The sequence below is a fragment of the Nematostella vectensis genome, chromosome 4, assembly GCF_932526225.1.
Source record: "Nematostella vectensis chromosome 4, jaNemVect1.1, whole genome shotgun sequence".
In the NCBI taxonomy this organism is placed as follows: domain Eukaryota; kingdom Metazoa; phylum Cnidaria; class Anthozoa; order Actiniaria; family Edwardsiidae; genus Nematostella; species Nematostella vectensis.
This window is the reverse complement of record NC_064037.1, coordinates 14,548,973-14,565,154: the sequence shown is the minus strand read 5'-3', so window position 1 is coordinate 14,565,154 and position 16,182 is coordinate 14,548,973. Positions and strand designations below refer to the sequence as shown.

General features: G+C 39.6%; 1 protein-coding gene across 1 annotated transcript; it reads right to left on the bottom strand.

The window, feature by feature from the left end:
- Positions 1-364: 364 nt before the first annotated feature.
- LOC116612455 (protein PIF) lies at positions 365-12,324 on the bottom strand. The gene is made up of 15 exons (XM_048726939.1): positions 8,127-12,324; positions 7,693-7,724; positions 7,168-7,187; positions 4,991-5,843; positions 4,013-4,038; positions 3,688-3,724; positions 3,510-3,535; positions 3,009-3,066; positions 2,470-2,504; positions 2,330-2,348; positions 1,821-1,846; positions 1,679-1,715; positions 1,337-1,371; positions 1,213-1,249; positions 365-1,103 (listed from the first exon to the last, which is right to left on the bottom strand). The coding sequence occupies exons 1-15, from the start codon at positions 8,137-8,139 to the stop codon at positions 1,041-1,043; spliced, it is 1,317 nt and encodes a 438-aa protein (XP_048582896.1). The 5' UTR covers positions 8,140-12,324; the 3' UTR covers positions 365-1,040.
- Between the last annotated feature and the right edge of the window lie 3,858 nt (positions 12,325-16,182).

Here is a 16,182-nt window from a genome sequence, read left to right as displayed (position 1 = left end):
TGGCTGGCGAGTGACACCACAGGGTACCCGCGCGATGACCACAAAAATCAAGTCGCATACCTATACCATATTTCTATGCCTATGGGGCTACGCGCGCGGCCTGCGGCCGCGCTTGGCTACGCTATTAATTAAATTCAACAATGAAAAAGGTGTTCAAAGTTTGAAAAGAAAACAACTCCGAAAGATAGTTCCGCTAAGTACTTTAATACAATACGCTAACTTACCTACGTCTGCCAGTGTAAGAACAAATACATAGGAGCACTTGTCGGAGAAGGTGTCTATAAAATTAGCTTGTTGTTTCTTTCTTTATCTTCCGGCTTATTCTATAAGAGTACAACAGCCTAGACGATATCCATGAAACCAGTTTGTTTTCGCCATTTATTTACAAAATAACAATCAAACTCTGTACATGTGCAGTAGCTTCTCTGGCGAGAAGCAAGCGCCTAGAGACTTGAGAACAAGAAATTTCATACATAGTTTTGAGAACAAGAAATTTCATACATAATGTTTCATGGGGTTGCGCAATGAGATACAAAAATAACTGTTTGTGTAATTAAAGCCAAATCAGCCATTAAAAAAATGTGAATGAAAAAATACTGAATAAAGCACATAGCCATTTGCGGGAAAACTAGAAACAGAATCGTTTGGATTTTGACGGTAGAAAAGGCACCAAACTTTCACCCTATAGGGCGCTGAATGTGACCATATAATCATAAGTTTCAGGACAGAATCAATCGCGCATGGATTTTATTTGAATGTGCCACCATGCTTAAGCCGGTATTTCCCCGGCCAAGAAGTATTCATAAAACTATAAAAAAATAGGTAGTTACGTTTTCTCTCCCGCAAATGTCGTCGGCTGATTTTTTTTTCATCAATCTACTATATGAAAAGAAGGTACAAATGGGAGAGAGAATTCTATCAATTATTTTAGTCCATTTGTTTTGAAAGTCTAAAAAATTCATATTATACTTGCACGCATTGCGCAACCTCAAAAAAAAAAAAGATACAAAAAGATGTGGCGCTTGTCGACTCTGGTAGGCTCAGCCGAACAACGCCCTTACTCGGCGCTTAAATCTCTGCCATCGGGAGGGCTTCTTGCGTGTCTGAAACACACAGAACAGCGTTCCAGCCATAAAGTTTGTGGGACTTAAAAAATAGATGTGCAATTGAGATGATGTAGTGCCTCTAAGAGCCTGGGAAATAAATACTTACGGCCTCCAAGAGCTGAGCATGCAAGCTTTCAATAACCCTGTTAACGGGAAGACACAAATCAGAAACTTAAAAAAGGGTAAATGTTTATTTCTAAGTAACAAAACTAAGTTTAATGGGTGCTTACTCGTTTTTGGCAAGATTGGCCTGCACAAGCTTAGTCTAAAAGGGAAAATCAAATGGAGTTATGCATTAGTGCGATGCTTCTGATGTTTTTCTTGTTCTGATGATTTTTTTAGCATCATGGGTAATCGATCAATCACACAGCCTTTACATTTAGAGTGTTACTAATTTAACCTCACATAAGTTTTTTTTGGCAAATGGCTCTCAAATCGGCATGTTAGGAATTTACACACTTTCCTTCATGTTCTAGCCATCCTCCATTCCTCCATCCGTTTGGCATTTCTGACTATTTAAATTGATACACCAAAATAGTGTTTAGTTTCATTTTCATTTTTAGGCTACTTACGTTATCTCTCGTAAGCTTGTCGTTAGCAGCGGTCAGACTAAAATCAGACAGTAAAAGAGGAAGCATACCGATTGAGTCAACGAGATGCTAAAAGCAATTATAACATTATCTACAATTACATATAGAATTTTATGATACTTACTCGGCAACCTGGCTTGTGCATTCAGCCTAGAGATTGGCAAGACAAATACAAGATTGTCAGCGTTAGAAGTGAGATTTACACATTGGCGATAGAGATGAATTGGGTGGGTTGATCCCACTTGCCCCTTCCCCCCAGGACTCAATCAATTTGCAATTCAAATTGGATGCCTTATTAAACTCAACCCCACACATAAACCAAAATAAGGGCCTGAATTTGCTGTCCTTTCTGAAGTCTCGTTTTGTAATAAAAACTAGCATTAAGGAAAAACCGCCACCATCCTCCCACCACCTTAATGGATCTAAGTTTTATTTTCTCCCTGTATGTTCAGTAAAAAATGCCACAGAACAGTGGAAATTTGCCTAGCTCTTGCATGGATTATTAGAAGAAAAACATGTGCCCCTAACTGAGGCGTCAAATGTTCCCCTCATTTGTCCATGTCCCAACAATGTCATTTGGCACTGTAATGTCCTGTAATGTCGGAGTTTTCATCATCTCAGCAGATTACTCACCAGCTTAGACTCGACTTCCCTGAAAACGAGATACAAGCAGACAATTAGATGCCGTTTCATATCAACCTTTCAAACTATAAATAGCAGGTTTTTCACCTATTTATATTTGCAATGGTTACCATGGCGATAAGCGCACTTACTTGAGTTTGTCTTGCAGGACTTGGCGGTCACGTGCCTGTAGTAAAGCAAACATAAACATATCAAGAAAATATAAAAAAAGTCATCAAATTTCACTATCCATAATTTGGTTGTGAGTCAAAATGTGGAGAAGTGTGACACGACAAAAAAAAAGCCGGGAACATATTTCTTTAAAAAAATAATTGCGTACACATTGGGATGCGCAGGTTGCGCTCGCAGACCCCCTTTGGCCGGCAGAAAGAGGGTCTTTCTTATCAAAGGATCGTCTATTATTATTCATTTAGATCGCGCACCCCCACCTGCTATCTGCAAGTTTTAACACTTTGAAGAGTGTAGATAGAGACATGCCAAAATAAAGTATATTCTAAAAAGAACCGGCGCAGCTTTTTTTATCAATGTCGTTGATTGATCTGATCGAAAGTATATCTTTGGAGACGTACCGTATTTACTCGAATATTCAATTTTTCGACTTTCAGACGGGGCGCTTATTTGATTATTAAATTAATTACGCTGGTCAAGGTTGTAAAACTCGCGGGCTCACCTCGCTCATTTCGGAAGCACGTGTAGCCTGAAGAAGGTCCGCGTACGCGTTCACAGATCTAAAACAGCACGAGAAACCACATGTTGACTTGACAAGCAATAGTAAATATAGTGTTCATCGGTATTTGCAAAAAGCAGTTTATCATCGCCAGAAACAATCAATAGCAGTTCGAAATTTTATACCCTAAAAGATGGGACGATCATCCCCGTCTTCTTTTCTGGAAAGTTCCCCCTCCCCCCTCCCCCTGCCGCCGGGGGCTGTCTTGTGTCCTTGTGACTTGTCAGTGTGTAGATATTTTCCGTCCCATGCAGTTTACAATCATGAATGCAAGTAGTGTATACGTGTCGCGTGTCTCCCAACACAAGTTTGTGAGGACCGATTTACACACTCCCGTGTAGATATCAAGCAGCTGACGTAACCATGGATTAAGCCCCAGTCCCCTGGCTTGAGAGCCGAAGCGAAGTAGTCGTGTAAGTCAGAAGGGAAATATTTAACACTTACGCTTTTCTCGTGTCGTTCAGAAGTTCCTGGAAAAAAAAAATCATATGTTAGTAATAATTATATTTCCTTAAAATTTTCCTATTTCATTTAATTTAATTTTCTATCACCAAAATGATTAATCTTGTTCAAAAGAACCTAAAAATAACGTTGTAGAGAGTCATGTCAATCTTTTACTCACGTTCTCCTTGCAGACTTGCTGGAATTTCTCCTGTAGCCTATTCGTAAGGAAGAACAAGTCTTTATTATGAGCAAATACATATTTTCTCTATCAAGATTATTTCCTTTGTATAGTATTTTGACAGTGAATTTGATTGTTTATTTACTTGCAATTTGTATACATTATACTTCTCGTTAGATAAAATGAAAGGGAGTCCGTTTAGTGTATATTTCAGCCTACGTAGATTTTATAGAATACTAGAATAATAAGAGAAAGAATAAACTCGAGTTTGAGTAGGTATCAAAACAGTGATTTTAACGTGTGCCCGAAATTTAAATGTACGTACCTAGCCAACTCTTCCTTGATGTCCATCTGTCAACCAGAGGAAAAGAGTAAAAAAAAGAAAATTCCGGCAACAACAACAAGGACTCACCACAATATGAATACGATCAACACATTAACATGACAACAATACACAACAACAACATCTATACACAACAATGTGAATACGATAAACAACCTTAACATGGCAACGATACACAACAACAACACACAACAATATGAATAAGATTTACAACGTTAATATGACAATAATACACAACAACAACACAAAACAATATGAATAAGATTAACAACATTAATAAGACGACGATACACAACAGGAACCATATGAATACGGTAACCAGCAACAACAACAACAATACTATAACTCGAAACGATAAAAAGCAACAACAGACAACACAATAACGGCAACATCACCAATAGGATAACAAAACCGGCTATAATACATTTTTGTTTTAAAACAAACAAGACACAGCTTGCCAAACAGCAGCATAAACGACAACTTAACAATAATAATAGCAAAGACAATATCAGATGACAACAAAAACAAAAGAGCAATCATCATCATCATCATCCTTATCATCATCATCCTTATCTTCATCACCACCACCACCACCACCATCATCATCATCATCATCATCCTTATCTTCATCACCATCACCACCACCACCATCATCATCATCATCATCATCCTTATCTTCATCACCACCACCACCACCACCATCATCATCATCATCATCATCATCATCATCATCATCATCATCATAATCTTCAACAACAACATCATAACAACAAACTGCATTAATAGTATTGACCTTAAGGGGAATGATAATAATAAATAATATGGGTCTGCAGATATTAATAAGTGTCCTCGTCATAGGGAATACCCCTCCTCCTTAATCCCTCGCCTCCCCCTCCCCCCTCCTAGCTTAGCACCTGTCTGCACGTTTGCTTATTGGACTACTATTGTCAAATAACTCACCTCTTCGCCATCAGAAGCATCTTCCTTATCTTCGTCCTTCTTCTCTTCTTCGGTGTCAGGAGGATCTACTCTATCTTCTTCGGTCTTATCCTCCTCGCACATCTTCAGGTTCAGATTTGCCTTGTCATCGTCCTTCTTCAGGTTCAGATCTGCCTTGTCCTCGTCCTTCTTCAGGTTCAGATCTGCCTTGTCATCGTCCTTCTTCAGGTTCAGATCTGCCTTGTCATCGTCCTTCTTCAGGTTCAGATCTGCCTTGTCATCGTCCTTCTTCAGGTTCAGATCTGCCTTGTCATCGTCCTTCTTCAGGTTCAGATCTGCCTTGTCCTCGTCCTTCTTCAGGTTCAGATCTGCCTTGTCATCGTCCTTCTTCAGGTTCAGATCTGCCTTGTCATCGTCCTTCTTCAGGTTCAGATCTGCCTTGTCATCGTCCTTCTTCAGGTTCAGATCTGCCTTGTCATCGTCCTTCTTCAGGTTCAGATCTGCCTTGTCATCGTCCTTCTTCAGGTTCAGATCTGCCTTGCCATCGTCCTTCTTCAGGTTCAGATCTGCCTTGTCATCGTCCTTCTTCAGGTTCAGATCTGCCTTGTCATCGTCCTTCTTCAGGTTCAGATCTGCCTTGTCATCGTCCTTCTTCAGGTTCAGATCTGCCTTGTCATCGTCCTTCTTCAGGTTCAGATCTGCCTTGTCATCGTCCTTCTTCAGGTTCAGATCTGCCTTGTCATCGTCCTTCTTCAGGTTCAGATCTGCCTTGTCATCGTCCTTCTTCAGGTTTAGATCGTACTTGTCGTTCTCTTTTCCCTCGTTCTCGTCCGATTTACATTCCTCGTGTGGCAAGTCATCCGGTGGCTCGTTCCTATCAAGGTCCGAAAATTGTCTTTGAAGACAACTTAAAAATACTTGCTAAGAATCCTTAGATAAAGGAGTTCAACTTTTCTTTCTTTTCTTTTCATATTTCACAAAGCTTTGACTTAGTTGATAACATTGGATTGATTCAATGGATAAGGACCTTTTTAACAGCTAGATCTCTTATTTCAAAATCAGATTTCTCCTTTAAGGAGAACTCAAAACCGAACACTGATCCAAATGACAAGTTCCTTTGTTAACTATGATGGACAGCACCCCTCACCCTTTGTTGTGCACCCGCCAAAGAGCGCACTGCAAGTGAACCCGCTGAAACCTTATCTGATGATATATTAAAGTGCATCTGAAGGAATAAAAGCAATATCCTCCAAAACGGTTCATCCATCGACATCTAATTTCTAATATGATGGAAAAATCTTTTTTTACCAAAACTCCCCGATTTCCCATAATCATAATTTCAATGATATACGATCCTCAAAACCTAGGTGAAAAGCTAAAGGACCCACATTTTTTCGCGATATAAGATTTGCTTATAAATTTTCATTTTTTGTAAGTAAATCTTACATTACAAAATACTCATGTCAAGTCAGAAAAAGACGATTGACTAAAACAGCGAACAGGTAAATCGTTTAATTTTATTTCAGGGTCGTATATACACCGTTTTAGATTCTACTGTTGTCAAACCATTTAGACGGCTGACAAGCTTCTCCTCCAGTTCCCTTTTCGCTTTCTGTATTTTTCGATAATTCGACATTTGTCCGCTAATGCCTCGTCTTGGTATGGCAAAAATACTTTGCTGTATTGTTGTTGAGTCGCTTTCCCTGTCTCGATGTCACTGGCATTGCTTTTTCAATCGGCAGAGCTTGTTGATGCACAGGGAGAAGCGCTAATTTTCGTGAATGAAGATGCAGACTGCGCGCGAGCTGACAAGTTTGATTTTCGCGCTACGCGCCCGCAATACGTTTGTCAATTAGCGACAAAGGTGTTATACAGACTGGTATATTCAAAGGGCTGTAAAAAAATCGGGGATTTTTTGTAGTAAAGATTCTTCTAGCATAGGAGATATTAGATATCTATGATTAAGCCGTTTTTATCGGTTTTATTCCTTCAGATGCACTTTAACGTCGTTACTAAAATGTTCTACCTTTTGTAATCTCATGTATTCTAAGTTTCACTAAGGTTACGCAATAAAGGCTTGAAACTAAGGAGTAATTTTTGGTTTAGGGACAAACTAATACTTTGCTCCATTAAGGTGAATCAGACGACTTGTAAAGAGCTGTTACTAAAAATATATGTACACTAACAGTTCTACTTACCACACAACTCCCTTCTCGGTCTGTAAAATAAAACAAAACTTCCGGTCAAAGTTGACAAATCAGGCGCGGGTCAGACCACCGAATCAAAAAAAATCGAGTGTCGATTTTTAACTTATTCTTCCGATTCTGTTGTCCGCTTGTCATATAAGACATCAAGTAGCACTGACCTCATATACGCAAAATGGAGCGGTTTGCAACTACATTTTTTTTAGATTTTATACCAAACCTTCAAAACTAATTTTGATTTCAGGATTTGCAAAATAAAAGCATTGGTGCTTATGTTCGCCAAAAATCAGATCGATCGCACGCTTTGAAGGGGCTACTAAACGGGTTTCAATTTGAAAGAATTGTTTAAAAAAAATTACCCGCGCGAACCATAAGTATAAGCTGCATGTCTTCAACCTGTTTTAATAATTTATATTATTTTTTTGTAATGATTTTATTTGATCTTAAGAGTCATCAATATATGGATCCATTGAATCGTCGGATAAGAATAACAATGACAAGACCACAAAAGAGACTTACCGTTTCCATTCCAACTTCAATCGCTAAATCTTCTAAAAAGATAACATGATGAATAAGTCACTTTTTGTATTTTTATTATAAACCCTCCCTTTAAGTCGTGATTACTTTCACTTTCGCGCGTGCGAATTTCCACATGACCAAAAATTCAAACTATAAATATGTCGCCATGGACAATTTTTTCTTAGGCCGAGACGTGCCCCGGCTAAGCGAAGTCACTGAGTTCAAGAGATATTTCTCTCGCCCGCATATTTTCGTTATACAATTTTATAGTGCTCCATCTTTTTTTTTCTTGTAAAAAAAAAAAAACATTACGTGAACATGTGCTCGCGCGTGTAATTTCTTCAACATCGTATATATAGTTGATTGACAGAGTACTTTTGAATAATTTCGAGCTTCTTCTCGATACCCTGGATACAAACGTTTGTACTACTTACCGTGATGTGACATTTCTTAACTAAAGTTGTCACGTCAAAGAAGTTATATACTCCTCGGGGCGTTTTGACAGCGCATTAGCGTTAATTACAATTGATGACGCATTACGCGCATGAATTAAGAAAACCAATTAGAACAGGTTATTTTCGCAGAGATTTTGAAAACAGTCTAACGAATGTCATGTAAAAATGGAAACTTTATTCCAAATATTTCGTGATATTAGAATTGTTATCTATGCTAAAAGCGTCACAGAGGCAGCTTGAAAAAGCGTTCCCAAGATCCTTTGCTCAAAATTATTTTTCCCTATAGCCTTTGCGCGACCTTGCAGTGTCTCTACGATAGCCGTGCATTTCGTTCCCGTGTTCACTAATGAATATGCCTTAAAATGCAACCATGCGTTAGTAAGTTTCAAATTCCTATTGATTTAAATGCATGTCATTCACTTTGAAGTCGCTTTTTTAAATGGTCTTAGAGCCTGGGGTGAGCGCGCGGGATATCTGTGAAGTTCTAAAAACGCTAAGGCCTGGGCCTGTTTCAAAATGGCGGCCCACAAAATCGCAGTAAACATGAATCCCTGCAAGTTTATGTGAAAATTCTCGACGTAAACAATGATTGATGCGCACTACCAAATATGGTATGCAATGTAATATTATGTAAACGAGAGTTTTCGAAGCAAGATTGATTGATATGTAGGACCGTGAAATGTGTCCGCGTCCGCGTTATAGAGGTGTTCGCTTAATGGAGGTATGATTTACTGAAATTAAGTGGCAAAAAATATCGGGACTTTGAATGCTGTCCGCTAAATAGAGGGTGTCCGCTCAATACAGGTCCGTTGTATAGAGGTTCCACTGTATATATTAACGATCTTCCAAATAATATACATCGTCGTATGACTCGATGGGTTTGGAAAATAACTTAAATACCGATTTGAAAAAAAATATTTGTGATTGGCTCTCTCATCCAAAAAACTACAACATTAATAACAAATTTGATCCTTTGGCAACCATTTACATAGAGATTTGCCGCGTGGAATCTCAAAAATGTTTAGGGGTGTAAATTGATAACAAAGTATCTTTTGAAAGTCATATTGAAAATGTTTGCAAAAAAGCAAGCTCAGGGATTGGTGCCATTCGTTGCATCTGTAGTGTCCGGGCTACTGTGTTGTGACTGGTCTCCCTGTGTTAGGAGTATATTATAGGATGTTCGTTCGTTGTAGCAGGTGGTCGAGGCATGTTATAAACAGTTGTGCTTACAAATGCTATAATTGGCGAAAAGTGATGGGATTCTTTATAAAGAAACCCGGAGAAAGGCTAAAGAAATATCTGAGGAAAAAGCAGGGGAGAATCCGAGAGTGATGAACCTTGAGCTTGGTAGTATTTCGGCCTTCGACAGCAATTAATACTATTTGGAGGGAAAAGATATCACGAAAGAATCGAAAAAGAAAGCATTGTTACTACTTTGTGCACGAATAGACGTGCAAGAGATATTTTTAACGCTAACCGACCCATTAGAAAAGGCGCCAACCGGAGACAAGTGATATTAGAATACTCGACAGCTACTTTAGCCCGCAAATCAACGTGCCTTACGAGAGACATTGTTTCAGACAAAGGAAACATAAGGAACGCGAAACGGTAGACCAGTTTGTCACGAGACTGTCCCAAATTGCGGATAATTGTGATTTCGGTGACAAAAAAACGGAACACATAAGAGATCAATTCATCGACAAGTGCAAGTCACACGACTTACGGAAGAAATTTCTCTAATCCTGGGAAGCGCTGACGCTGAAACGCGCTCAAGAGCTTGCTAGAGCAATGGAAGCTGCAGAAAGTTAAGCGAAATCTATAGCATAACAGCTTCAAGACAGCAGGGAAAGTCAACTCTTTAAGAGGAAGAGAGGAAAAGGAGAAAGGAAAATGCAAACACTGCCATCGCTGTGGCATTGGAAGGACACTTGAGTAAAGACCCAGAGTGTGAAGCCAGATGCTGGATGTGTAATAAATGCGGCAAAATTGGTCATTTTTCCAGAGTTTGCAAAAGCAAAGAGCAAAATAGCAAGAACTTTAAGCAAAAGAAAGGAACCGTACACCAGCTTACCGGAGAGAGTGACGAGTATGCGTTTGCAGTCACATAAGAACAAGGGTGCGTAGCCATTGATACGGAGCTGGGAGGCGTAGAACTAGAGGGAGTACTGGTGGATTCTGAATCTAAATGCAATGTTATTGACAGAACGCCTTGGCAAGACCTATACTGAGTAGACAGACCAGTGAAATGCTAGGAAATCTGCGGATGCAAGTGAATACGGTTTAAGAGGATGAACTGTTCGAAGAATACAAGTAGTGTTTTACTGGAGTGGGAAAATTAAAAAAAATCCAAGCTAAGATACATGTTGACTAGTCTGTAAGACTTTTTGCGAAGAAAGCACGACCCATACCTTTCGGGTTAGGAGGCAAGGTAAACCAGAAGCTTGAGGAGCTCAAGAACCTTGACATCATTGAGAAGTGTCAGGGCCTACATCTTGGGCTAGCCCAGTTATAATACCCAGACCATGGAGAAATAAGACTATGTGTTGACATGAGAATGGCTAATGAGGCTGTGGTACGGGAACGGCACCCGATAACCACTGTGGATGCTATTCTGTACAACTCAAATGGGAGTACATTACATTCAGCAAACTAGACTTCAAGTGGGGCTTCAATCAGATTGAATCGGATGAGCAGTCTAGGATTATCACCACATTTCTGACACGAAGGTCTCTTAAAGCACAAGCGGCTCATATTTGGCATATCGTCTGCACCAGAACTCTACCAGCACATCGTGCAGCAAGTATTGTCAAGCTGCGAGCCTTCAATATTCACGACGACATAATCGCACTTTGGAGGAACATGATGCAAAGCTACAGAAGACTCTTGATCTGCTGGAGAACAAGGGTTTAATCTGGATAAGGAGAAGTGTGTTTTCAGGATCTCAGAACTGACATTTATGGGCTATGTCTTGTCTAGCAAGGGGATTGGTCCCACAGAATCCAGGATGGAAGCAGTATTGAGTGCTAAAGAACCACAGATAATCGCAGTTGAAGGGATCGGGATCATTATCATTTAGGCTTAATCGATTGGTACTTTCAGAAAGTATTGGGTTAAATTTTAGTCAAGCCAATCTGTCCGGATCAAATTTAATTGAACCATTTTGTTGCTCATAGAGCGCTAGTTGAAGATCCTCATCTGTAAGATGACAAAAAGGCAAAACCTCGCAAAGAGGAATGAAACTACAAGTGCTGCTACTTAGCTCACTATTCGCCGGCTGGAGATTCAGCGTTCTTCCTTTCTTTTATAACCAAGCGATCCAAGACAAAATATGCCAACTTGCCCGCTTTCCTTGCTCCCTTCATCTTGGGGATTTGGCCTTCACGTTTCATCAGAGTAGCCCTCGCCAGGTCTTCCCGCTATGTACAGGCCTTCAGGCTTGACTTTCCTCGCCTCCCGTATCACGGCCTCGCGTTGTTTCCAATCACGGAGCTTGCAAACGATGGTCCTTGGCTTTGTCTGCTCGTCTCCACGGGCTTTCTTTCTGCTCTCAACCCTGTGAGCTCGTTCTATTTCCACGTTTTCAAAACCAAATTTGGTTTTGATGGCCTCTTTTACCTTTACCTCTGCGTCATACCATGTTTCGCCTTCGGACTCCTCTATTCCTGAAACCTGGATATTATTTCGGCGGGACTGGTTCTCGAAATATTCCAGGGAGTTTTTTACCCGGCCAATACCGTCTTCTGCTGTCTCAAGCTTTGACGGCTTTAATTAGTTTATATCTTTTTGAGAAAACTCGAGGCTAGCTTTTATCCCAGCAATTTTGCCGACAAGCTCGTCAACCCGGACGTTAATTTCCAAGATTTTTTTTAGATATAGAGGGGGGTCTCCCATGCCATCAGGTCAGAGTGAAATTGTATGAGGGAAAACTCTGCCATGGAGAGTCTGAAAACTTAGAAGGTAACGGGGAAGCCAAAAATCCACCAGGAATTTTAAAAGTCCCCAGTCTGTTTTAACCAGGTCAGTAGCATACCTGTCAACTCTCCAGGTCTCCCGGTTTTAACGTAAAATCACCAGGTTTTTGGCAAAAAATTGAACCAAAAAAAAAATAAACAAAGAAAAAAAAAGGTCTACGGACCAAGTCTCAAGGTTTCTGATCACATTTGATTGACACATCAAATGGGTGGCCGAGTGTGTTAGCGCGTCGGCCTCTCACCGCTGTGGCCAAGGTTCGAATCCTGGCTCAAACTGGGGATTTTTCCGGGTTCCTGCCTTGGTTCGAATTTGTGTCACAAGTGAGTTGAAGTTATTCTCCCGTGTTTCCAGTCTTCTCGGATAAGGACACTAAACCGGAGGTCCCGTCTCTTCAAGCTGCACTACATTAACCTGAACCGAAGGGACGTAAAAGAACCACTGGGGACGCAATAAACCCTCTGGCAGTGACCACCCCCAGTGACAGTGCTTACAATGCTTACTAACAATACACTCAAGGGGGTACTTGAATTGGAGCCTAGCTCTGTTGTGCCTTCCGCACCAGTATAACTGGTGGAAATAGAATAAATCATAAATCAAATCACACATATGAAGTGGTAGGGGGTGTATGAAAGCAATTTGGCCTGTTAGCCAAGCTATTTTTCTTAGTGTATTTTTGTCATGGAGGAGCTTTTTACATAATTATGGTTTGCTTAAAAGTTGAGAAAAAAATAGACATTTGAGTATTAATCAGTTGTTTCACTAATTTAAACAAATCGTCTATTTTTTATTTGACAATGTTGTTCAAATGATCATTCTAGATTAGGGCTATATGACTTTCAAAAGATTTCTCATCACAACTTGTTTATTATGATAGTCATAAAAAGACCATGAGTTATATGACCACTATTCTTAGTAACATTACCTCACAATGGTATCACCTGTTTTTAAAAGTTTTCAGGTTATATTAATTGCAAAATAAAAAGTTTAAGCCAACTATAAATCAAAATAGTGTTGAAATGTTTCACCTTCCTTTTTATTTTATTTCTTATTTTTATCTTGCAATAAATACTGAACCCTCTTTCACGCGAGCCAGAATGTCGAGCGCAAAGAGAGTCCCAGGTCTGGACTACACTCCCTTGGGATCCGGCAGTCAACCATGCAAAGACCGCGCTAAATTTAAAACGTGATATATCAGTCTTAGGTATTTGTCAGGATAATTTGTATGAGGCGGGTTTTGATGTATTTCGTCTTGTTTCTATTCTTTAAAGAAGGAAAAACAACCTTTTTTTCTGTAAAAGAGAGAACGTAGAAGACTGAAGGGTGCTCTAAGATGAGGTGCTTTGAGATATTTAACAAAGCAAAAATAACAGGGATTCAAAACACGACTCTCGCGCATATTTCCCCTATATATCCCCGGTGATACATTACGAACCCCGACGTAACTTACACCAAAATGATCCCTGGAATGTGTAGACTAAGTATTTTGTTTTTATTTTTGTGCGTTTCTAGTGGCGTAGGTACGATCAGCTATAGTTTTATTCCGATTCACACTTCGGTGTTTAACAAGAAAGCAGAAACAGACGAATTCAAAACACGACTCTCGCCTTTATTTCCCAAATACATTACGATCTCCAAAATAACTTATACCAAAATGATTCCTGGAATGCGTAGACTAAGTATTTTGTATTTATTTTTGTGCGTTTTCAGTGGAGTAGGTACGAACAGCTATAATTTTGTTCCGATTCACACTTCGGTGTTTATAAGAAAGCAGAAACTGACGAATTCAAAACACGACTTGATCGCCTTTCCCCCCCCCCCCCCCCCCCCCCCGAAATAGCAGAACTTCGACGTAACTTATACCAAAACGGTCCCTGAAAGATATGCGATTTGTATAGCGCGGGTAAAATCACGGCCAAAAAAGTCGAGTTTGCACCTAGCGCAGACATGTGGAATATCCGGGGCAAACGTGGAATATTCCATTTGTCTGCGCGCGTCTTCCCTGAGAGAATATTCCGTGTCTTACACGGGTAGAAGGGAGCGATAACGCCCTCAAGTCTTCCTACCTATGATTATTAGGCGTTTACTAAAGTATTCGCCGTGTCTTCCGCTAGTATTCGCTAGCGTAAGCGCGTGTGTTCCGCAGTGCAGACAGGGTGATTATATGTGCATACCTAAATATTCCTTAGGTTTTCCTATAGGTGATTATCTGCGCTTACTCGAGTATTCGCCGCGTCTTACGCTAGATTCGCTAGCGTAAGCGCGTGTCTTCCGCAGTGCAGACAAGGAGATTCTACGTGCATACCTAAATATTCCGTGCATACCTAAATATTCCGTACGCTAGTATTCGCTTTCGTAAGCGATTGTCTTCCGCATTACATACAAGGTGATTATATGTGCATATCTAAATATTTCCTAGGTTTTCCTATAGGTGATTATTTGCGCTTACTCGAGTGTTCGCCGCGTCTTTCGTCGAATTCGCTGGCGCAAACTCGTGTCCGTCGGGCAAACGTGGTAATCATTTGCGTTTGGAGACAGTAAAACTTTGGACATAATATTCATGTTAAAAATAGTTTATTAACAATTTTTGTTACATGTAAGTCAGTGAAATGTAAAATACAAGTGAATACAGTCTTCAGAATAACAAATCCCATAACATGCTTACATAGTTAGTAGTAGATGGGTTGCTAAGCCAGTGATAAAAACATAAATACGTTCTATAGCTAATTTCGCGTTACATAAAAAATCAGCACTTAGTGAGGCAGTACTAAGTATCAGTACCAAGTTCAATAACAAACTGATTTATTAAAAAAATAAAAATTTATAAACATGTGCAACAAATTGTAATATTTAGAGTGTAGTATGTAGTCAAGCCAGAACAAAAGGGAACAATGAATTTGGGGTGTATTAGTGATGAATACGCTAAAGAGTTTTCCAGTGGTTTATGAACCATTCTATTAGAATTTTATCAAAAGAACATATTTATTGTGTTTTAAGGTGACGCAGGTTCGATGGTTTATAATTTGTTTATGAAATTCAAACCAAGACTTGTTGCGCTAATATTTGTAATCCATCAAATCCTAAAAAGCCAGAAACCACAGTTACAACAATATAGATTGCCGAATTTGGCATTTCATTAAAAGCACCAGTTTTGGTAAAACATAAACTTTTTAGTATTTACATATAGAAGAGTGGTCTAACATTCAAGTTCGACGGCGCTTGCATGCAATTTTGATCTATCAAAATATTTTGAGTACATCGATATCATCGCTTTCAAATAAAAGGCATATACATTTGGCACTTTGCTTGTTATAATCTCTAAACAGCTATTTCTAGTCCATGGTATTTGGTTTTTCAGGGTCCGAAAGAATTGTAAAACCTGTGTTAAAACAAGTTCGTATCAGCGCGGTTATAATAGTATATTTGTTATTTCGCGTCTGTTACAGAGGGGTGTGTTAATACACGGACACGCGAAAGCACATTTACAATCAGAGACAGACATGCGAATACGAACAGAAGGGGGGTTACCAAAGGGGGGTTATGAAGACATGCGAATATGCGTGTAAGACATGGGGAATATTCCAGATCTTACACTGTAGAATATTCGAGTAGACGCGGAGTCGACTGCATGTCTTACCATCGGGGAAGACTTGTGTAAAACACGAGTTTACACCCGTGGATTATTTGGGAAAGACATGAGGTAGACACTTAGTATGCACCTTGTCTTCCACGGTGTATATTAGGGCATTACTTGTTGAAATTTATAGTCTTGAGTATATTCGGAGAATAATTAGGGAAGACACGGGAATATTTACCCCTAAGAGGAAGACGTAAGGAAGACAGAGGAAGATTTTGACCTTACTTAAATCTGCCCTCTGGAGTATATCTGAGAATACTCGACTTTCTTGCTGTGAATTAGTGATAGCTTGATACAGAACTTGTCTCTTTTTTATTCTATTGTGTTATTACAACTTCAACGATGCACTAGCATTTGCATCAGCACAACATATTTTAAACTTGCCGCTAGACACCTAGTCATAAGGTCGTTAATGTTTGACGACCTATG

Coding starts and splice junctions, on each gene's coding strand:
- LOC116612455 (XM_048726939.1), bottom strand. Junction 3,725..4,012: donor ATCAAGGAAGAGTTGGCTAG/GTACGTACATTT, acceptor CCTTACGAATAG/GCTACAGGAGAAATTCCAGC. Junction 1,716..1,820: donor TGCACAAGCCAGGTTGCCGA/GTAAGTATCATA, acceptor GTCTGATTTTAG/TCTGACCGCTGCTAACGACA.